This window comes from Bombina bombina, chromosome 5 (assembly GCF_027579735.1).
Source record: "Bombina bombina isolate aBomBom1 chromosome 5, aBomBom1.pri, whole genome shotgun sequence".
Lineage (NCBI taxonomy): Eukaryota > Metazoa > Chordata > Amphibia > Anura > Bombinatoridae > Bombina > Bombina bombina.
This window is the reverse complement of record NC_069503.1, coordinates 1051858214-1051883250: the sequence shown is the minus strand read 5'-3', so window position 1 is coordinate 1051883250 and position 25037 is coordinate 1051858214. Positions and strand designations below refer to the sequence as shown.

The 25037-nt window shown below is 38.9% G+C and overlaps 1 protein-coding gene across 2 annotated transcripts in view; it reads left to right on the top strand.

Moving 5' to 3' along the window:
• The window catches only part of TAF2 (TATA-box binding protein associated factor 2), a 382948-nt gene that overhangs the window by 52607 nt on the left and 305304 nt on the right, over positions 1–25037 (top strand). For both annotated transcript variants that reach the window (XM_053715318.1, XM_053715317.1), the window contains exons 9-10: positions 8103–8202; positions 9591–9676. In XM_053715318.1, the coding sequence (XP_053571293.1) occupies positions 8103–8202; positions 9591–9676 (186 nt within the window). The remainder of the gene's footprint in view (positions 1–8102; positions 8203–9590; positions 9677–25037) is intronic.

Sequence of the window (25037 nt, the reverse complement as noted above, 5' to 3'; positions counted from 1 at the left end):
GCATAACCAGTATGTTTAATGTCTGCACATATATATATACTTCAAATTACAAGACTGAAGAGCCAATCTGTTCTGGAATCTATGAGAAAATCCACAAACTCAGCAGCACTACCAAAGTAATATGCACTTTTTTAGCACCAGGAAGCAAAAAACATGACGTTTCGGGCTCAAATGCCCTTAACCCCTTGAGTGCTAATGACGGCTTTGAGCCATCACAAATTGTCTCAGTCAGGTGCTAATGACGGCTCAGAGCCGTCACTAGCACTCTCCCACTTTGAGGGAGACCTGGGGGCTCCTACCCCGGCGATCGGGCCTGCATAGTGACAGGCATCACCGGGGCTTCACGTTACGTGAGGTGACGTCACGCGCAATGACATGATGACGTCACCGCACAACTTTATTTAACATTAACAATGTTAAATATAGGAGATGGGGGCATGCTGCTTAGAAGCCTGTATCTCAGGTATCTAAGCAGCTACAGACCCCCAAGACCCACCGTTGGAAAGGTAATCACCTAACCAACAGTGTAAGTCTTGATCTGAAATAAAAAAAACAAATATTTTTAAAAATATAAAATAAAAAAAACCTTTAAAAAACCTTAGCACCCAGGTGGGAAAGTGCTTAGCACTCAAAGGGTTAATCATATGACCTTCTTTCAATATACACCTCTCTTTTATACACATCACCACAGGTGTTGCCATTTACTAATTTACCTTATCTTGCTAAAACATTTTCAAATACAGGCGACACCTAGTGGCCTAAAGACAATAGTACATGTCACAAATTAAAAACAAATCATCAATCACAAAAATACAAAATAATGTGTGGCTGCCTACTGCAGGAAATTACAGGAAGAGATTAAAATCTAGTTCACGATTCATACCTTTTGGATACATGCAGTCAAGTTTATAGATCCACACTGATTCTCGTTTTTTAAGTAACAATTCCCTATCTCCCCCTTTACGTGGGACAGGGTTGTGGTCTATTATCTGGAATTTGACTGGAATCTGTGATGGTATAAAACAAACACACAGAAGGGCGCCTCCTAGTGTAATAAAGTACAGATGGTGTACAAATATGTGATAACAGATGTTCAGGTACTTACAAGTGTGGCAGCACTCACTCGTGCTTAGTAGTGCATACTACTGGAATCTCACAGTGTCCCAGCTCACTGTTCTTTTCCCACAGGTCTCAGTCTAGGCTGTAGTCTCCAACCGCAAACAAACATGGACAGGCTCTCAGTCAAGTGATAAGTTTTAAAATCACTTTTATTAAAACAATGGTTTTTAACTAGTTTCTCAGCTAGATTGCTGTTTCCTCAGGCATCTACTGTTGCCTGAGGAAACAGCAAGCTAGCTGAGAAACTAGTTGCATTTTAATACACAGTGATATATGTATACACTGTGCTTTTAAAGACCATTGCTTTAATAAAAGTGATTTTAAAACTTATCACTTGGCTGAGAGCCTGTCCATGTTTGTTTGCGGTTGGAGACTACAGCCTAGACTGAGACCTGTGGGAAAAGAACAGTGAGCTGGGACACTGTGAGATTCCAGTATGCACTACTAAGCACGAGTGAGTGCTGCCACACTTGTGAGTACCTGAACATCTGTTATCACATATTTGTACACCATCTGTACTTTATTACACTAGGAGGCGCCCTTCTGTGTGTTTGTTTTATACCATCACAGTTTCCAGTTAACCTCTTCTATTTGGGAAGGATCCGCTGTGAATTCAAGAATAAAAGACCATTGGAAGCAAGTCCAAATGGACAACACTTTTTTCAGTGATTGATTCACCTATGGACTGATAAGTTATATAATTTTGTGTATTTTATCACACTATATATACACTATATTTTTGTTGTGTTTTGTAATCTGTTGACATTATAGGAGTGATCTAGCACTATATATATTCTGTGTATATTAGCGCCCCCTTGAGTGGTGACAGAGTATTGTCATCAGGTTGGTTACATTGATATCTGGAATTTGAGTTGGGCAATAGTATGGCCAAACATAATAAAATGGTTAGAAACAGGGGCATTGGTGTCTTTACATATTATATTCGACTTATGCTCTTTAATCCTGTCCCTTATTCTTTGGGCGGTCTCTCCGATATAAATCCACCCACATGGACATTTAATTAGATAAATTGCATAACATGTATTGCATGTAAAGAAGCCATTTATTTTAAAGATTTTTCCTGTTAAAGGATGGACAAAACTGGACCCCTTAACCATATTATTACAGTTAACACACCCCAAACAGGGGTAATGACCCAAATTTTTCTCAGAAATGTAACTTTGTTTCTGTTGTTTACTACTGCCTATATCCGCTCTTACTAACTTATCTTTTAAGCTAGTACCCTTCCTGTAGGCTGGCATTGGAGTATTTGCAAAGGCATGTATATCTGGATGACAATCTCTCAGCATAAACCAATATTTGCTAACAATTCTTTGTATATTAAAACTCTGATTGTTATAACACATTTTTTAATGGCAACTGTATCTTCTTTAGCTCTTGATATTTAATTTTTATCAATTCTGATGGGTAACCTGTAGCTTTAAATGTATTCCCCATCTCATCTAATCTATCTGAAATACTTTTATCTGAGACAATCCATTTAACTCTTGTCATTTGACTTCTCGGCAGTGATTTTATTAACGTGGGTGGGTGGGCACTTGTTTAATGTAATAGACTATTTCTATCCGTACTTTTCCTGTAGATATCAGTCTTAAAGGTCCCCCCTTCCTTATACACCAACGTATCTAAAAATTGTAATGAATGTTCATCCCAGGTAAGGGTGAATTTGATATGCCTGGTAGCCATATTCAAGTCATTGACAAATTCAAGGAGGGATCCAATGTCGCCCCACCATATTCCAAAGATGTTATCTATATAGCGCAACCAGGTGGCGCCATATAGAAGAAACCTCTCATTCTGATAAACAAATTTTTCTTCAAATATAGTCATAAACAAATTAGCATAGGTCAGGGCGACATTGGATCCCGTTGCAGTCCCTTTTATTTGCATATAAAAGCTGTCCTCAAACAGGAAATAGTTACAATAAAGAATAATGCTTAAAAGTTCTAATAAGAATTCTCGTTGTTGGTCAGTATATGAACTACTCATAGCAAGAATATAATGGCAACTGTATCTTCTTTAGCTCTTGATATTTAATTTTTATCAATTCTGATGGGTAACCTGTAGCTTTAAATGTATTCCCCATCTCATCTAATCTATCTGAAATACTTTTATCTGAGACAATCCATTTAACTCTTGTCATTTGACTTCTCGGCAGTGATTTTATTAACGTGGGTGGGTGGGCACTTGTTTAATGTAATAGACTATTTCTATCCGTACTTTTCCTGTAGATATCAGTCTTAAAGGTCCCCCCTTCCTTATACACCAACGTATCTAAAAATTGTAATGAATGTTCATCCCAGGTAAGGGTGAATTTGATATGCCTGGTAGCCATATTCAAGTCATTGACAAATTCAAGGAGGGATCCAATGTCGCCCCACCATATTCCAAAGATGTTATCTATATAGCGCAACCAGGTGGCGCCATATAGAAGAAACCTCTCATTCTGGTAAACAAATTTTTCTTCAAATATAGTCATAAACAAATTAGCATAGGTCAGGGCGACATCGGATCCCATTGCAGTCCCTTTTATTTGCATATAAAAGCTGTCCTCAAACAGGAAATAGTTACAATAAAGAATAATGCTTAAAAGTTCTAATAAGAATTCTCGTTGTTGGTCAGTATATGAACTACTCATAGCAAGAATATTTCTCACAGCTCCCAGACCGCTTTTGTGGTCTATTGAGGTATATAAACTGACCACATCAAGGCTAAAGATAATACATCTTTCGAAAAAATAGCAGATAAAAAAGCGTGAAAAATTTTACAGAGATGAGCAGGATTATACTCATGGAACCGTTTACAGATGGATGAGGGAACGAACCGGAAGAGAACGCTAGTATACTTCCGGTCGAGCTTGGCGAGGTAATCGATACCAGAGACGAGAAGCAATTATTTCAAATTTGCAGACAGATGCTCTCCTGGGGAATCCGACATAAGCAGCGACGTGGGGACAAGAGACACCGCCCCACAAGGCCCACAAGGACGGGTAGTACAGAAGGCGCCACAACAACAATGGATGATAAGGCAGAGACACAAGAACTAGTGGTAAATATCTCTGGGGCCACACTTACCGCTACGGAAGAAAAAGTACTCAATAGAGGACTCTCATACTGCCCGAGTAAGAACTGTGATTTCTTTAATTTACAACAGGATTTAAATAGACTGTTTAGGAATTTAAAATTGAGGTCTTTTTTCGCTAATAACCAATTGCAAACAAAAACAAAAGTTGTTAAAGAGTTAAGCATATGCAATTTTGGGTTAAAAAATAAGAACAGATTTATTCCTAACAGTTATAATCACTGTACTGACACATTGAGTTGGTGTGTAATGATATAAATAAGTTGTAAAATACTGTACACCACAAGGAAATTAGTAAATCCAATCTCTCTAAGGCAGAGCGAGGGGCCATAATTGAGTTAAAAAAAAAAAAGCATATTATTTACAAGCAAACTGACAAGGGCAGGACTTTGGTCCTGTTAGATAAGAGCTACTATGTTGATGAAATAAAAACACAATTGACAGATAAAAATACCTATTTCCTGTTAAATCATAACCCCACTAGAGCTATTACAAGTTGCTTAAACAAAGCTATTGATAATGGTTTGATCGATGATGCGAATAAAAGGTTTTTGTATATTGATAATGGGATAATACCTGTGTTTTACACACTTCCCAAAGTACATAAACTTGATAAGCCACCTGGTTGACCAATTGTGCCTAGCACTGAGTGTATTTTCTCTAACATCTCTATTTATTTAGATAAAGTCTTAAGGAGCTTTGTAGAGCAGTCAGCCTCCTACGTTAAAGATACTGGTGACTTTTTAAACAAGGTCAGGAATCTTAAAATATCTGAAAGATGTATTATCTTTAGCCTCAATGTGGTCAGTTTATATACCTCATTTTAGACCACGAAAACGGTCTGGGAGCTGTGAGAAATATTCTTGCTATGAGTAGTTCATATACTGAACAACAACAAGAATTCTTATTAGAACTTTTAAGCATTATTCTTTATTGTAACTATTTCCTGTTTGAGGACAGCTTTTATATGCAAATAAAAGGGACTGCAATGGGATCCAATGTCGCCCGACCTATGCTTATTTGTTTATGACTATATTTGAAGAATAAGAGGTTTCTTCTATATAGCGCCACCTGGTGGTGCTATGTAGACAACATCTTTGGAATATGTTGGGGCGACATTATATGCCTCCTTGAATTTGTCAATGACTTGAATTTGGCTACCAGGCATATAAAATTCACCCTTCATTGGGATAAACATTCATTACAATTTTAAGATACGTTGGTGTATAAGGAAGGGGGGACCTTTAAGACTGATATGTATAGGAAAAGTATGAATAGAAATAGTCTATTACAAGTGCCCACCCACGTTAATAAAATCACTGCCGAGAAGTCAAATGACAAGAGTTAAAAGGATTGTCTCAGATAAAAGTCTTTCAGATAGAAGATTAGATGAGATGGGGAATAAATTTAAAGCTAGAGGTTATCCATCAGAATTGATACAAAATGAAATATCAAGAGCTAAAGAAGATACAGTTTTCATTAAAAATGTGTTAATAATAGGAATGATAGGATAATTTTTGTCTCTGAATAGAACAATCAGAGTTTTAATATACAAAGAATTGATAGCAAATATTGGTTTATGCTGAGAGATTGTCATCCAGATATACAAGCCTTTGCAAATACTCCAATGCCGGCCTACAGGAAGGGCACTAGCTTAAAAGATAAGTTAGTAAGAGCAGATATAGGCAGTAGTAAACAACAGAAACAAAGTTATATTTCTGAGAAAAATTTGGGTCGTTACCCCTGTTTGGGGTGTGTTAACTGTAATAATATGGTTAAGGGGTCCAGTTTTGTCCATCCTTTAACAGGAAAAATCTTTAAAATAAATGGCTTCTTTACATGCAATACATGTTATGCAATTTATCTAATTAAATGTCCATGTGGGTGGATTTATATCGGAGAGACCGCCCAAAGAATAAGGGACAGGATTACAGAGCATAAGTCGAATATAAGATGTAAATACACCAAGGCCCCTGTTTCTAACCATTTTATTATGTTTGGCCATACTATTGCCAAGTCAAATTCCAGATAATAGGCCACATCCGTGTCCCACATAGAGGGGGAGATAGGGAATTGTTAGTTAAAAAATGAGAATCAATGTGGATCTATAAACTTGACTGCATGTATCCAAAAGGTATGAGTCGTGAACTAGATTTTTATCTCTTCCTGTAATTCCCTGTCCATCCGCAGTAGGTTACTTAAAATTCGTTATGAGTTTGTTAACAATTTCTCTGTTTATATTTTTTAAAATATGTAATAGGCAGCCACACATCATTTTGTATTTTTGTGATTGATGATTTGTTTTTAATTTGTGGCATGTACTATTGCCTTTAGGCCACTAGGTGTCGCCTGTATTTGAAAATGTTTTAGAGAGATCAGGTAAATTAGTAAATGGCTACACCTGTGGTGATGTGTATAAAAGAGAGGTGTATATTGAAATAAGGTCATATGATTAAGGGCATTTGAGCCCAAAATGTCATGTTTTTTGCTTCCTGGTGCTAATAAAGTGAAGTGCATATTACTTTGGTAGTGCTGCTGAGTTTGTGGATTTTCTTATAGTTTGGAGTTTTGAGCAATGGCTCCTTCAGCTTGCACACCGCTAGCCACTGGTGCTGGTGAATCTATTGCTTTGCGATTTGGAATCTATGACGTGAAACTAATATAGGGCGATAAGACACATTTGTAATTCTGTAATTTGTTATTAAAGTCTCTAAAACAGGTGTTTAAAAAATGAATGTCAAGTCTAGGGGCCATCAAGATTACCATGGAGCCAAAAATCCACTTTTTAGGAGCCAAACGATAGTGTTTGCATATAGATATATATGTAAAATAATACAAAACCTTAGGCCCCAAAAGTAAAATGCTATTTGCTGTGATTCCCTGAATACAGGGATTAGTCGAGTCTTGTTTAAACATATGAAAAGAAATAAATATCCTGCAATGATACACAAATAAATAAATAAAGCTAAAAAGAAATGTTTAATAAAGTGCACAAATAGTAGGATATATAATCCAGGGGTCTTCGGTGAAAGTGTCCTAAACCCCCCCCCTGAAAATAACAAACAATAGTGAAGTTCTGTGAGATATCCAATCTGACAGATAGATGAAATCCGATTCACACAAATCAGAGCTGTTACTGTTACTTAGTGTTCAGGTGATATTTTCTAGTCAGCTTTTTACAGCTATGCTGCATCACTTTCAAGTGTTTCAACATTTGGGTATCATGTCCCTTTAATCATAGAGAGCGTAATGCCGTCTAAATAAGGATCTACAATATTTTTAGTTAACTTCATTATTACACTTTAAAAACGGAGGAAAAATAATAGAGGTGTACCCTTGGCTACATTTTGCCATGACCAATAAAACATAAATACTTTGCATACGTTGTACCCACAGATATCCAGCGGTATAAGTAAATGAACACCGAAATCCAACAAAGTGTCTGTAAAATAATCCAAAATTGGTAGCCAGTAACTTCAGCCAAATACCCAAAATGTTCCTGGTGTATGGAGCAGACTGTAATTGTAGTTGGAAGCGGTTAATGTCTAAATTTTTCACATTTGGGAAACTTAGTTCTCAACAATGAATAACTGGTAGGAATTCTAAGGAAAATAGGTGAGATGTTATTTATTGAAAAGTGATTTTTAAAAAAAATAAAAAAAAATATTGGTTTAACATTGATACTCCCTTTTAAAGAAGAAGCTTGATGTGACCAAAATGAACAAACTTGACATTCTTGTAACCGTTATATTTAATGTGTTCAGCCATTTTAAATATTGGTTTAATTTTTGGAATCTTTGATATTGTATTGAAGATGCTTTTATTTGGTGTTTTGCTATGTTTAGAAGGAAAACCATTTCAGTAGTTCCTATTGTTCTCAGGTCTGATGAGTGGGTTCTGAAAGGGATCTCTGGCTATATTTATGGTCTGTGGATGAAGAAGACATTTGGTGTTAATCAGTATCGACACTGGATCAAAGAAGTGAGTTTTAAAGTTTGAGTTAAAAAAAATATGAACTAAAGATAATTCTAAGTACGAAAATGTGGATGTAGAAATTCACAACCATTTGTTCTGTGCTTTAGCTTGTGCTTATCTTGATTAAATAATTACACATTACATATTCGCCCCTGTCCGCCCCAGCTCTCTCCTCTGGCGGGCAGCAATCTGCTGCCCGAATTTAACATTGCGCACAAATGCTATTTTGCTCTCACGTGCAACCCTGCTCATGCACGGCCAATCATGCGCAGGCAGGAGCTGTCAATCTCCTTGGTCGGACGAGCCTGGGGAGATTGAAATTCTTCACCGAAAGGTGGAGAAGAGGGTAGGAAAGCAGCGATCTGATGATAAATCGAGCCCTAAGGATAACTTTATGCATATCGCAGACTTTATTTCTTTATATAGAAAGTTGAATTGCAATTGTAGGGCTTTAGAGATATATTAAAGTAACTTGTGTATATATACTTAATAATATATAATAGCTTAAGCACTGTATTACAAATAATCAGCAATTAAATATATTTGTATATGTATTTAAAACTATCCTTTTTTTTAATTTATTTTTTTATAAAAATTTGCGGGGTTTTGCTACTTGAGATACACTCTTTTAAAGGGACACTCAGGTCAAATTAAATTTTCAGGATTCAGATACAGCATGTAATTTTAAACAACTTTCCAATTTACTTCCATTAAAAAAATGTTAACATTATTTTATATTTACACTTTTTGAGTCACCAGCTCCTACTGAGCATGTGCAAGAACTCACAGACTATTTGTATATGCATTTGTGATTGGCTGATTGCTATCACATGGTACAAAGGGAGTGGAAATATACATAACTTTGAAATTTGTTAGGAAAAAATCTACTACTTATTTGAAATTCAGAGTAAATGCTATTGCATTGTCTTGTTATCTTGCATTTGTTGATTATGCAAATCTACTGTGTTTACTGGTCCTTTAAGTATTTAAATTTATTTTCTCTGCTGTAGCCAATTAGGGTCAGATAAAAATGAGCTTCTGCACTGATCTAAGCATGTTGTGTGGTCATCAACTATAGCAAAACTGCAGTATTAAATGATGGCCTCAATAATGTAAGCAGGCATTAATGTATTATTAATTAAATATTTAAACAAGTTAAAATGTTTTGTTAGCAGTCTCATTTTAACGTGTTTCTTGCTTTACCGAAAACTTTTAATGGACTCCTAGTAGCCAAAGAATACACTTTATAGCGCACCAAAATATGTGCACAGCTTCTCATGCCAAAAGTACTAACGCATACACGCAGGTTCTCCTAAATTAATATATTCCCACGCACCATGTGTCTGTGTACATAAAATATAAAACCATTTACATTATTTATATGTTTTTTCTAGGAACTTGACATGATCGTAGCATATGAATTAAAAACAGGTGGCGTTTTACTGCATCCAATATTCTCAGCTGGGAAAGAGAAAGATAAGTAAGTGGTGCGAATATATTTATTTCCAATGGCAGGGAGAGTCCATAAATGTATTCATTACTTTTGGGAATACAACACCTGGCCACCAGGAGGAGGCAAAGATACCCCAGCCATAGCATTAAGTATCCCTCCCACTTCCCCTACTTGCCCAGTAATGTGTTTCCTTGTTTACTAGGAGGATGGGCAGAGAAGGTGTCCTGAAGATAATTGGATTTGAGGTCCTTATAATGGATTGTTTCCCTGCAAGAAAGGACTGGGGTTCATGTTGTAGCCATGTAATTCTCTTGGTAATAGTATTGGTGACTGTTAGTTATTTAAAAGACAGCAGTCAAAATGCCTGATCCTAAAATCACTACATTCTTATTACTATATGATATGCTATTCTCTTTTAGAAGATATCTGTTAACCAAAATAAATCATAACCAGGGATCCTTGTGCACTTTGTTTTCGCAGTACTTGTTTTTGTTTATTTTCTTAAAGTTATGTTAAATCCTAGCATTTCAAAAACTATAGGATTGGGGGGCGGAGCAAGCCTGAGAACTGAGCGGTTGTATGTCAGCATAGCTCCGGCTATATACTGTTAATAATTATTTACCTAACTGCTCAGCCCAGCTTTTTGTGCCACAATAAGGGGTCTGCAGGTTTGGGGAACAAAATCAAAAAGCCCAGGGACTTAAAATCTCCAGCAAGCCTAGAATTTAAGCATATTCTGTGACGATTACTACTGGGACCTCAGAGAAGCGGCCATTTTCCAGCTAGTGGCAGGGGAACTACCAACCTCAAACAATTTCCCTATTTAAAGTGCCAGAGGATAGACAGCTCAGAGTATGGAGATGGCTGGTGCTGACATTTACAGACTGATGTCAGACTTTGAGCGAAATATACTTGGGAGATTTGACAGCCTTGAAGCTACGCGGCATGCGTATGGGGTCGGCCATGTTTGACTCCTTGACTTGCACAGGGCCTAACGGGCAGAGCAAAGGAGACCAAATGCACACGCAGCGTGAGCCTGTCTATTCACAGAGGAACAGATGTGAAGAGCCGGCACCCCTGACCCCTATCGCCTTTTCGGAAGATGCGGCTAGCACCCAGCAGGCAGCTGGATCAATTAAAAGGTCAGCCACAGATATAAAGTCCACTGAGGGTCTTGATATACAGATGACGCTCTCTTCAACTCAAATAGGCTACGTACGATACCTATGTAGTACCCGGGTCTCCTACAAGCGTCCTGAAATCACTCCACCCCTAATACTTGATGCGGCCACTGTGAAATCAAGGGCTGGAGGCCGTAAGGAAGATCGCTTTTCTCTTGTTAAGTGTATCCAGTCCACGGATCATCCATTACTTGTGGGATATTCTCCTTCCCAACAGGAAGTTGCAAGAGGATCACCCACAGCAGAGCTGCTATATAGCTCCTCCCCTCACTGCCATATCCAGTCATTCTCTTGCAACTCTCAACTAAGATGGAGGTCGTAAGAGAACTGTGGTGTTTTATACTATGTTTATTTCTTCAATCAAAAGTTTGTTATTTTTAAATGGTACCGGAGTGTACTGTTTATCTCAGGCAGTATTTAGAAGAAGAATCTGCCTGCGTTTTCTATGATCTTAGCAGAAGTAACTAAGATCCTTTGCTGTTCTCACATATTCTGAGGAGTGAGGTAACTTCAGAGGGGGAATAGCGTGCAGGTTTTCCTGTAATAAGGTATGTGCAGTTAAAATATTTTTCTAGGGATGGAATTTGCTAGAAAATGCTGCTGATACCGAAGTAATGTAAGTAAAGCCTTAAATGCAGTGATAGCGACTGGTATCAGGCTTATTAATAGAGATACATACTCTTATAAAAGTGTATTTTAAAACGTTTGCTGGCATGTTTAATCGTTTTTTACATATGTTTGGTGATAAAACTTATTGGGGCCTAGTTTTTTCCACATGGCTGGCTTGAATTTTGCCTAGAAACAGTTCCCTGAGGCTTCCCACTGTTGTAATATGAGTGGGAGGGGCCTATTTTGGCGTTTTTTTTGCACAGCAAAAATTACAGACACAGACATCCAGCTTCTTCCTGCATGATCCAGGACTTCTCTGATGGGCTCAAAAGGCTTCAAAAGTCGTATTGAGGGAGGTAAAAGGCCACAGTAGAGCTGTGGCAGTTGTTGTGACTGTTTAAAAAATGTTTTTGTCATTTGTTATTCCGTTTTTGGTATTAAGGGGTTAATCATTCATTTGCAAGTGGGTGCAATGCTCTGCTAACTTATTACATACACTGTAAAAATTTCGTTAGTGTAACTGCATTTTTTCACTGTTATTTCAAAATTTGGGAAAATTTGTGTTTCTTAAAGGCGCAGTAACGTTTTTTATATTGCTTGTAAACTTGTTTTAAAGTGTTTTCCAAGCTTGCTAGTCTCATTGCTAGTCTGGTTAAACATGTCTGACACAGAGGAACCTACTTGTTCATTATGTTTGAAAGCCATAGTGGAGCCCCCATAGGAGAATGTGTACTAAATGTATTGATTTCACCTTAAACAGTAAAGATCAGTCTTTATCTATAAAAGAATTATCACCAGAGGGTTCTGTCGAGGGGGAAGTTATGCCGACTAACTCTCCCCACGTGTCAGACCCTTCGCCTCCCGCTCAGGGGACGCACGCTAATATGGGGCCATAGCGATTACCTTGCAGGACATGGCTGCAATCATGAATAATACCCTTTCAGAGGTATTATCTAGATTGCCTGAATTAAGAGGCAAGCGCGATAGCTCTGGGGTTAGGAGAGCTACAGAGCGCGCAAATGCTGTTAGAGCCATGTCTGATACTGCGTCACAGTATGCAGAACATGAGGACGGAGAGCTTCAGTCTGTGGGTGACATCTCTGACTCGGGGAAACCTGATTCAGAGATTTCTAATTTTAAATTTAAGCTTGAGAACCTCCGTGTATTGCTTGGGGAGGTATTAGCTGCTCTGAATGACTGTAACACAGTTGCAATCCAGAGAAATTGTGTAGGCTGGATAGATACTATGCGGTGTCGGTGTGTACTGACGTTTTTCCTATACCTAAAAGGCTTACAGAAATTATTAGCAAGGAGTGGGATAGACCCGGTGTGCCCTTTTCCCCACCTCCTATATTTAGAATTTTTTTTCCAATAGACGCCACTACACGGGACTTATGGCAGACGGTCCCTAAGGTGGAGGGAGCAGTTTCTACTTTAGCAAAGCGTACCACTATCCCGGTTGAGGACAGTTGTGCTTTTTCAGATCCAATGGATAATAAATTGGAGGGTTACCTTAAGAAAATGTTTATTCAACAAGGTTTTATTTTACAGCCCCTTGCATGCATTGCGCCTGTCACTGCTGCGGCGGCATTCTGGTTTGAGGCCCTGGAAGAGGCCATCCAGACAGCTCCATTGAATGAAATTATTGACAAGCTTAGAACGCTTAAGCTAGCTAACTCATTTGTTTCTGATGCCATTGTTCATTTGACTAAACTAACGGCTAAGAATTCCGGATTCGCCATCAAGGCGCGTAGGGCGCTATGGCTTAAATCCTGGTCAGCTGACGTGACTTCAAAGTATAAATTACTCAACATTCCTTTCAAGGGGCAGACCTTATTCGGGCCTGGCTTGAGGGAAATTATTGCTGACATTACTGGAGGCAAGGGTCATACCCTTCCTCAGGACAGGGCCAAATCAAAGGCCAAACAGTCTATTTTTCGTGCCTTTCGAAATTTCAAGGCAGGAGCAGCATCAACTTCCTCCACTTCAAAACAGGCCTGGAAACCTAACCAGTCCTGGAACAAGGGCAAGCAGGCCAGAAAGCCTGCTGCTGCCCCCAAGACAGCATGAAGGAACGGCCCCCTATCCAGAAACGGATCTAGTGGGGGGCAGACTTTCTCTCTTCGCCCAGGCGTGGGCAAGAGATGTTCAGGATCCCTGGGCGTTGGAGATCATATCTCAGGGATATCTTCTGGACTTCAAAGCTTCTCCTCCACAAGGGAGATTTCATCTTTCAAGTTATCAGCAAACCAGATAAAGAAAGAGGCATTCCTAAGCTGTGTGCAAGACCTCCTAGTAATGGGAGTGATTCATCCAGTTCCGCGGACGGAACAAGGACAGGGATTTTATTCAAATCTGTTTGTGGTTCCCAAGAAAGAGGGAACCTTCAGACCAATCTTGGATCTAAAGATCTTAAACAAATTCCTCAGAGTTCCATCATTCAAAATGGAAACTATTCGGACAATCCTACCCATGATCCAAGAGGTTCAGTACATGACCACAGTGGACTTAAAGGATGCCTACCTTCACATACCGATTCACAAAGATCATCATCGGTTCCTAAGGTTTGCCTTTCTAGACAGGCATTACCAATTTGTACCTCTTCCCTTCGGGTTGGCCACTGCCCCGATAATTTTTACAAAGGTTCTGGGCTCACTTCTGGCGGTTCTAACACTGCGAGGCATAGCGGTGGCTCAGTATCTAGAAGACATCCTGATACAGGCGTCAAGCTTTCAAATTGCCAAGTCTCGTACAGAGATAGTTCTGGCATTTCTGAGGTCGCATGGGTGGAAAGTGAACGTGGAAAAGAGTTCTCTATCGCCACTCACAAGAGTCTCCTTCCTAGGGACTCTTATAGATTCTGTAGAGATGAAAATTTACCTGACAGAGTCCAGGTTATCAAAACTTCTAAATGCTTGCTGTGTCCTTCATTCCATTCCACGCCCGTCAGTGGCTCAGTGCATGGAAGTAATCGGCTTAATGGTAGCGGCAATGGACATAGTGCCATTTGCGCGCCTGCATCTCAGACCGCTGCAATTATGCATGCTAAGTCAGTGGAATGGGGATTACTCAGATTTGTCCCCTCTACTAAATCTGGATCAAGAGACCAGAGATTCTCTTCTCTGGTGGCTTTCTCGGGTCCATCTGTCCAAGGGTATGACCTTTCGCAGGCCAGATTGGACGATTGTAACAACAGATGCCAGCCTTCTAGGTTGGGGCGCAGTCTGGAACTCCCTGAAGGCTCAGGGATCGTGGACTCAGGAGGAGAAACTCCTCCCAGTAAATATTCTGGAGTTAAGAGCAATATTCAATGCTCTTCTAGCTTGGCCTCAGTTAGCAACACTGAGGTTCATCAGATTTCAGTCGGACAACATCACGACTGTGGCTTACATCAACCATCAAGGGGGAACCAGGAGTTCCCTAGCGATGTTAGAAGTCTCAAAGATAATTCGCTGGGCAGAGTCTCACTCTTGCCACCTGTCAGCGATGCATATCCCAGGCGTAGAGAACTGGGAGGCGGATTTTCTAAGTCATCAGACTTTTCATCCGGGGGAGTGGGAACTCCATCCGGAGGTGTTTGCTCAACTGGTCCATCGTTGGGGCAAACCAGAACTGGCGTCTCGCCAGAACGCCAAGCTTCCTTGTTACGGATCCAGGTCCAGGGACCCGGGAGCAACGCTGATAGATGCTCTAGCAGCTCCTTGGTTCTTCAACCTGGCCTATGTGTTTCCACCGTTTCCTCTGCTCCCTCGACTGATTGCCAAAATCAAACAGGAGAGAGCATCAGTGATTCTGATAGCGCCTGCGTGGCCACGCAGGACCTGGTATGCAGACCTAGTGGACATGTCATCTCTTCCACCATGGACTCTGCCTCTGAGGCAGGACCTTCTAATACAAGGTATTTCAATCATCCAAATCTAATTTCTCTGAGACTGACTGCATGGAGATTGAACGCTTGATTCTATCAAGGCGTGGCTTCTCCGAGTCAGTTATTGATACCTTAATACAGGCTCGGAAGCCTGTCACCAGGAAAATCTACCATAAGATATGGCGTAAATATCTTTATTGGTGTGAATCCAAGAGTTACTCATGGAGTAAGGTTAGGATTCCTAGGATATTGTCCTTTCTCCAAGAGGGTTTGGACAAAGGCTTATCAGCTAGTTCTTTAAAAGGACAGATCTCTGCTCTGTCTATTCTTTTGCACAAGCGTCTGGCAGAAGTTCCAGACGTCCAGGCATTTTGTCAGGCTTTGGTTAGGATTAAGCCTGTGTTTAAAACTGTTGCTCCCCCATGGAGCTTAAACTTGGTTCTTAAAGTTCTTCAGGGAGTTCCGTTTGAACCCCTTCATTCCATTGATATTAAACTTTTATCTTGGAAAGTTCTGTTTTTGATGGCTATTTCCTCGGCTCGAAGAGTCTCTGAGTTATCTGCCTTACATTGTGATTCTCCTTATCTGATTTTTCATTCAGACAAGGTAGTTCTGCGTACCAAACCTGGGTTTTTACCTAAGGTGGTTTCTAACAGGAATATCAATCAAGAGATTGTTGTTCCATCATTGTGTCCTAATCCTTCTTCAAAGAAGGAACGTCTTTTGCATAATCTGGACGTAGTCCGTGCCTTGAAGTTTTACTTACAGGCTACTAAAGATTTTCGTCAAACATCTGCCCTGTTTGTCATTTACTCTGGACAGAGGAGAGGTCAAAAAGCTTCGACAACCTCTCTCTCCTTTTGGCTTCGGAGCATAATACGCTTAGCTTATGAGACTGCTGGACAGCAGCCCCCTGAAAGGATTACAGCTCATTCTACTAGAGCTGTGGCTTCCACCTGGGCCTTTAAAAATGAGGCCTCTGTTGAACAGATTTGCAAGGCTGCGACTTGGTCTTCGCTTCACACCTTTTCAAAATTTTACAAATTTGACACTTTTGCTTCTTCGGAGGCTGTTTTTGGGTGAAAGGTTCTACAGGCAGTGGTTCCTTCAGTTTAAGTTCCTGCCTTGTCCCTTCCATCATCCGTGTACTTTAGCTTTGGTATTGGTATCCCACAAGTAATGGATGATCCGTGGACTGGATACACTTAACAAGAGAAAACATAATTTATGCTTACCTGATAAATTTATTTCTCTTGTAGTGTATCCAGTCCACGGCCCGCCCTGTCCTTTTAAGGCAGGTCTAAATTTTAATTAAACTACAGTCACCACTGCACCCTATGGTTTCTCCTTTCTCGTCTTGTTTCGGTCGAATGACTGTATAAGGCAGTGAGGGGAGGAGCTATATAGCAGCTCTGCTGTGGGTGATCCTCTTGCAAATTCCTGTTGGGAAGGAGAATATCCCACAAGTAATGGATGATCCGTGGACTGGATACACTACAAGAGAAATAAATTTATCAGGTAAGCATAAATTATGTTTTTTCACCTGCAGGTCTGGGAGTCTCGCCTTGGATGTGTTAATTTTGCTTCCATGCAAACAGGATAGACAGACTATACAACCTGAACTTTTTAACGCCTGACTCATTCTACTGAGACGATTAGGAATTATATTCATATGCCTTTTTTTTCCCCCTCTTCTTTACTGTGGATAAATTTACCACTGTATGCATGAAGACCTGTTGTCTGATACTCAGTTGAGGACTAGCTACCTATCAAAATATTCAACTGTTTTTTCTATAGTTTAAGTTCTTGTTGGCTGTTTATTACGTGTTCAATGTTGAAAAATACCCATTATATGCAACAAGTTTCCCCAACATCTATATAGCCTGAATACTGCTTAGTAAGGCCCCACATATAAATGAACTTGCAAATTGTTTGTACTATAAGATATACTGTTGGATCCGGTAGGGGTGGTGATCCTGCATTCATGATAATGTATGTCCTGAAACCATGCAGACCCCACATTTTTTACATTCCTATATAAGCTTTGCCATTTAGCTGAATATCCTAAACTATAAGCCTGTCAGAAATTTCTGTGTACCAGTACCTGCATTTGTATTATCATTTTTGATTGATCATTACCCACACTGCAGTGCCCTATTTCAAGTGATAAGATTGTATTGTCATTTAGTTGTTTTTTTATGTAGAATTGTGCTACATCTCTATAGTTCACAATATGCAGTGCTTATATAATAACATTCATCTTGTGAGCCCTTGGGAAATGGATGTATATGGATTCTCCTTATTAATTTCTCACCATCCTTAGGATGGTTTCATTCTTAGGTTTTGTAAAGAAGCAATGAATGGGCACACTATTTTTGGCTTATCCTCCGCCTCCCACCACTCTTGTGCGGTAAGGGATGAATACCTTCTCCTCCGCATCTATTTTTGGCAGAGTTAAGTAGTCTCTGCCTAGCCCGAAGAGCCATGTCTAAGTGTTCTCCAGTATTTGTGTATAAAGGCTCCCCGGGCTCTAATTCAGGAAATTTAGCTTAGTTTATGATTTCCTGGCTCCCTGAAGATCTTCTTAAAATAATAGTTTACTACTGTTATGTTTCTACAACGGTTCAGTGTTAATATCTACTTTTGCTTATGATTGCAACTGAGGACATCACTTTCATCAGCTCACTATGTTTGAATTCGACTGAAGTTGGCAGAGTAATTTTGGTGCCCTCCTTGTACTTTTATATGAGGTCAATGAATGTCTAATCCACAGTTTGCCTTTATCTCATATACACTGAAATTATACTTTGTACTATTAACTCTATTAACATGTCCTCAATGGTTTTATACAATTTCTGGTCCCATGATTGGACCTGTTTGTTTGGGGACGATATGAATCTATGAAACAAAAAATGAGGTGCCTGGATTGACCTGTCATGTCACCCTGTTGTATGTTGTTAATTGTAACCTGGTTGATGAGACTATTTTGTATATGCTATTTTAACCTCAATAAAAAAAAAATAAAAAAAAAAAAAAAAACTATAGGATTTACCATCACTAAAAATAAAGGCCACCTTCATTCATCAGTTCATTGCTTAGTTAAGCTGTTCTGGCGGCCCACGGCACTGCTCATTTTCTCAATGAGGTGACGTTTCCACCTCTCAATCAATAGCCGCGCGGGCCTATCGGCATTATGCTGTAGGTAAGCACGGCTATTGGCTAGAAATGTCACCTCATTAAAAAAATGAGCAGTGCCGTAGGCCACCAGAGCCGCTAAGCAGTGAAGCTGCAGCGAAATAAAGGCAACTTTTCATCAGTTTTTAATACTGATGAATGAAGGTGGCCTTTATTTTTTTGAAACGCTAGGATTTACCATCACTTTAAGGAATTATAAAGGTTGAATATGAAAGACACTGTGGTACATTTTACCTTTGACATTTATGCCTCAATAATTAAACTTCCAAAAGGTGTGCAAGTACCAAGCACATCATTTTTGTTTTGCATAAAATACGTGGCTGTATGTAAGGTTTTTATTGACAATCCTATACATATGCTGGTACATCCAGTGGGGGGAGATAACCAAACAACCTGTACCAGTAAAAGCGGTAAATTGAATCGCCAATAATTATAAATATTTTATTTGGTTCTAGAACTGTCCTCATTTACAAATGCGTGAAAGAAAATACTTTTTATACACACTAATGATACTATGTGAAAAAAACAAATATCTGAATACCCGATTTACAGGATAACTTGCCGATCTCATTATGTATTCTATACTTTTCAAACATAGATGGTAATGATTGCAGGAGTTTTGCAGAAAATGGAACGGCAGATGTATCTTGAACAGCCCTAATGATCCATAGGTTTAACCTCTTCCATGTGCATGACGAGAACACTTTATCAGGCAAACCTCTAATATAAGATTAGGGGAATTCAAAGGGTTTGTGGCATTAAAGCCAAGTGCTGAATTACACACTAAAAGTATTAGAATAAATTTATAAAAATAACACTTTATTTAACATATATGCAAAGACAGACAATTTTCTTAAATTGGATCACATTAAAGAAATAGGAAATGATCATCTATTTCTATATTTCATCATATATGATGATCCAACAATAAAATAAAAACAAAAGTTAAAAATGAGGGCAGTGTGGTCAAGTTGGTGCTTAGACAGTTAAATGTAACGTGATGTGAGGATGGAGGATGTGTAAACAGGATTCAGGAACATTCCAAACAGGCACACAAACTATGCGCTCAAAGGCGTCCTCCTACCTGCGTACTGCTGGGATTGAACCCAGTCAGCCGATTTCTAGCTGGTATCCCTATATGCTGAAACACATCATTCATTCAAATGTCAATTATTACACTAGTACTCAATGTACAGCATGAAACAGTATCAATATATCCTTAACATCACTTACTGTTGCTTATGTAGGCAGATTAGATACAAACTATCAAACGTTATCATATATACGTGATAGAAGTAAAGTGCTAGTTCACACTATATCTGGTTCACTTGATATATATCTAAACACCTTAGTTTAAAAGGACCTGTGTAACTTAAAGTATTAGATAGAGTAGTTAGCCGAGAGTATATAAAATTGGTTGGATGTGCATATCGTCACTATCAACCTTTTCCTTTCAACGGTTGGCACTCTAAACTAATTAAATACCTTGCGCATAATAGCGCTACATTAAAAGGCAACACGGTTATTCCAGATAAAGAAGCCTAAACTTCAAAGACTGCTTATACACCACACTTGAACGCGCCCACCGATGCGTTTCGTCACTGTACGTGACTTCGTCAGGGCATGTGAACCAGATATAGTGTGAACTAGCACTTTACTTCTCTACATCCTCTTTACTTCTTTACATCCTCCATCCTCACATCACGTTACATTTAACTGTCTAAGCACCAACTTGACCACACTGCCCTCATTTTTAACTTTTGTTTTTATTTTATTGTTGGATCATCATATATGATGAAATATAGAAATAGATGATCATTTCCTATTTCTTTAATGTGATCCAATTTAAGAAAATTGTCTGTCTTTGCATATATGTTAAATAAAGTGTTATTTTTTATAAATTTATTCAGGCAAACCTCTGCCTATGAGCGAATAACGACCCGTTCTTATCATGCAGGGGGATCACTGATCCAATGCTGTAGTAATTGATCCCCCTCACAGCAAGTCATGGTCGTTGGTGGTGCAGTGGACGAAACTCCTAGAGCTGCATGGGAGTGGCAGTGATGTCACCATGAACGTGCATGGTGACATCTCAGTGGTGACTGGACCAGGAAGTGTCAGGCAGTAAAGGGAGCTGGATGGGGAAGATTGTTCAAACCCCTCGATTTCATCTCCCACAGACCTTCAAGACTCTTCAATTAAAAGAGGATGATAGTTTTTTTTAATGATGATGCTCTTGGAAAGCCACAAACCCCCAAACATTAAAAAACAAACAAAAAAAAAAAAAAACACATGGGGTTTTGCTGTAGAATGAGTCTTTATAGGATCAATAAAAAAAATTGTTATGTCTAGAGACACCTAATAAAGTTTTATTTTATAGTAAAGTTCATCTCTTAAAGGGCCATGATACCCAAATGTTGAAACACTTGAAAGTGATGCAACATGGCTGTAAAAAGCTGACTAGAAAATATCACCTGAACATATCTCTGTGTAAAAAAGAAAGATATTTTACCTCAAAATGTCCTAAGTAAGGGAGTGAGCTTTCGTGCACACTCATCTTATTTCCCTATTCAGTTTAAGGAAGTTTACTATGAAATCTCATGAGAGTTAAGTGAAATCTCATGAGATCACAGTAAAAGAGTTCATGACCTCAGCACTGCTGATGCTGATTGGCTGCTGTTCATTTTTATTTTTTTTACCTGCAGCTGGGCAGCAGCTGAAGTATATTTTTTTACACAGAACTTACTCTGCTGAGCTGAGGAAATCGTGAGGTAAAATATCTTCTTTTTTTACATAGAGATGTTCAGGTGATATTTTCCTGTCAGCTTTTTACAGTTATACTGCATCAGTTTCAAGTGATTTAGCATATGAGTATTATGTCCCTTTAAATAAAAATACAAATTTTGTCTGTATTGTGGTAACTGGGATCACCTTTCAAGAAAAGGGGCCTCTATACTTTATATTAAAAACCCCATATGGCCCCAGTTTCAATTGAGGACAATTTAGTAAAGTGAAAAAAATTGTCAAAATCCCCTACTATATAATGTGTGTGAGTTACTCAATATGACTTAAAATAGTATTAAAATGTAAGCAGCAAAAAAAAAAAAAGTTTGGGGTGTAAAAAAGGCTAAGCAGCTAAGGGGTTAAATATAAATGCTGGTACACTTTACGCTTGCACAATTTGTGACAGCATATGTCATTTCAAGATAGGAAAACTTTGTATAAAGTACAATGTATTGTATACACCCATAATAATATACTCAGTGCTATAAAGTACAATGTATTGTATACAGCCATAATAATATACTCAGTGCTATAAAGTACAATGTATTGTATACAGCCATAATAATATACTCAGTGCTGCAGAGTAAGATGATGCTTTACAAATAAATGTTTAAAAAATAATAAACCTCCTTGGCGCATTCCCAGTCCAAAAAAAAAAAAAAAAAACTTTTGCAGCTAACATTTATGGGTAAGTTCTTTTTTGGTGTAGAGTTAAATTATCTGTATGGCAATGTCTTGGGGAGCGAATTCTCTCCTGTACGCCCATATGACAAGTCTTAGAAAGTGAGTAAGTATGATGGGGTTTGGATACAAAAGTCTATGATGAGCTTAAAGTTGAGCTCAAAAAACGAAATAATAAAACTAAAGATGATACACACTGTACCTGCTCAGCCATCCCTATTAAATGAAATGGTGTATATAGGAACATGGGACTGATACTTTCACTTGAATGCATCACATCCAATCCAACAACTGTGTTTAAGCCTTTGACTGCTAAGCCATTTCCCACCTGGGTGCTAATATTTTATTTTTGAAATTTTTCAAAACATTTTGTTAACTTTTTTTTTTTTTTTTTTTTTTTACAGACCCCCAAGACTTACACTGTTGGAAATGTTAAGCGATTACCTTTCCAACAATGGGTCTTGGGGGTCTGTAGCTGCTTAGATGCCTGAGATACAGGCTTCTAAGCAGCATGCCCCCTCCTCCTATACTTAACATTGTTAAGTATAAATAAAGTTGCGTGGTGACGTCATCACGTAATTGCGCGTGACGTCACCGCGCATCACGTGAAGCCCCAGCGATACCTGTCACTCTACAGGCACGAATGCCGGGGTAGGAGCAGTAAGGAGCCCCCAGATCTCCCTCAAGGTGGGAGAGTGTTCATGACGGCTCTGAGGCGTCATTAGCACCAGAGTGAGAACTCTGTGACGGCTCAGAGCCGTCATTAGCACTCAAAGGGTTAAAAGGATATGAAACTTAAAAATGTTCTTATGTTATTTAGACAGAGCATACATTTTTTAAAAAGTTCCCCATTTACTTCTATTATCAAATTTGCTTTGTTCCCATGGTATTCTTTGTTGAACAGATACCTAGGTAGGTGTCTACTGCACTATATGGCAGGACATGGCGCTGCCATCTACTGCTCTTGCAAATGGATAACATTTTTGCAAAACTGCTGCCATATAGTGCCCCAGAAACATACACGCTCCCGAGCTTACTTCCCTGCTTTTCAACAAAAGATACCAAGAGAACAAATAAATCTGATAATAGAACTAAATTATAAAGTTGTTTAACCCCTTCGCTACTAGGAATTTCAGAGAAAAACTTGCCCAAAGTACCGAAGAATTTTTTGCATTTTTGCTATCACTCGGTTTAAACAGAAATAGAGCTTTTGATTTATCTATGAAAACTAAATATATTTATAAAGCAGACAACCCAAGGTACTAATCTAGGCCCATATTGGTATATTTGATGCTACTATTTGGCTGCCAAATACGATCATGTTAAAAAAAAATTGTGAACTTTTTTGCAAACTTTGGGTTTCTCACTGAAATTATTTATACACAACTACTGCAGTCATGTGGCAAATGGTTGTAAAATCATCTCTGGGATCCCCTTTGTTCAGAAATAGCAGACATGCATGGCTTTTGTTAGCAATTAGAATGCAGCTAACTGCAGCTGCGAACCTTACTTTGACGTTCCTGGCAGTATAGAGGTTAAAGGGACAGTCTACTTCATAATTTTTATTGTTTAAAAAGATAGATACTTTCTTTATTACCCATTCCCATTTTGCATAAACAACACAATTATATTAATATACTTTTTACCTCTGTGATTACCTTGTATCTAAGCCTCTGCAGACTGCTCCCATATTTCAGTTGTTTTGACTTGCATTTTAGGCAATAATTGCTAACTCATAAATAATTCCACAGGAGTGAGCACAATATTAATATGGCACACATGAACTAGCGCTGTCTAGCTGTGAAAACTGTCAAAATACACTGAGGCGGCCTTCAAGAGTTTAGAAATTAGCATATGAGCCTACATATTCAACAAAGAATACCAAGAGAACAAAGCAAATTTGCTGATAAAAGTAAATTGGAAAGTTGTTTAACCCCTTAAGGACCAGGCATTTCAGACTAAAACTTCCTCAAAAGACCAGAGCATTTTTAGCATTTTTGCCATCACTCCATTTAAATAGAGCCTTGTTTTTTTATGTACCCATCAAATCTATTTCTTCTATAAGATACGACAAGTCCACGGATTCATCCTTTACTTGTGGGATATTATCCTCCTGCTAACAGGAAGTGGCAAAGAGCACCACAGCAGAGCTGTCTATATAGCTCCTCCCTTGACTCCACCCCCCAGTCATTCTCTTTGCCTACTCTAAGTACTAGGAAGGGTAAAGTGAAAGAGGTGATAAAATCTTGGTTTTTATTTTCTTCAAGCAAGAGTTTTTTTATTTTAAATGTTACCGGTGTGTACTATTTTCCCACAGGCAGCAGATGGATGAAGACTTCTGCCTGGAGGCTGATGATCTTAGCAGTTGTCACTAAGATCCAGAGCAGTTCCCACAGAATGGCTGAGGAGTACTTAAGAAACTTCAGTGTGAGGAACGTTTTTCATGCTATAAGCATTGAGGTATGTTCAGTCATTTTTTTTCTGGAGAGACTGTGGTATTTCAGAATTGGCTGACAGTATCCCCATGAGGGAAAGGGTAAGCAGTAATCCTAAAATATATAGAGGGGTATTACTGAGCTTGCATATATGTGCTAAGAAAAAATGGTTGACACTGAGTTTTGAATGTTTGTCGGCAAACGTTTACATAGCTGGGAGTGCTGATAACGTTTTTATGTGGAAGGTTTTTCATGCTTAATGAGAGGGTACACATAGCTTTCTTTTTGGGTTTAGGAACCCACATGGCTAGTTTTAGACCGCTCTGGTGCGGTTCATTTGGGCTGAGAGACATCGAGTGAGATGGGCGGGGCCTATTTTCGCGCCTCAGTTGCGCAGTTGTTTTTGTCAGGCAAGCAGCAAGCTCCAACTCCGGTGGGCCCTTGTGAGCTGTATTGGGCCAAATCGAAGCTTTAACCCGGTTTTGCAGACCCCTGAGGGCAGGTAGGCGCTACAGCAGGGCTGTGGCGAGGTGCAGGGGGTGTTTTTTATTGATATAAACGTTTTTTAATTATGCGTTTTTTCTAGTAAGGGTTAAGTGTTCCTTTCCTTGTGGGGCAAACTTAGCTGCATAGTT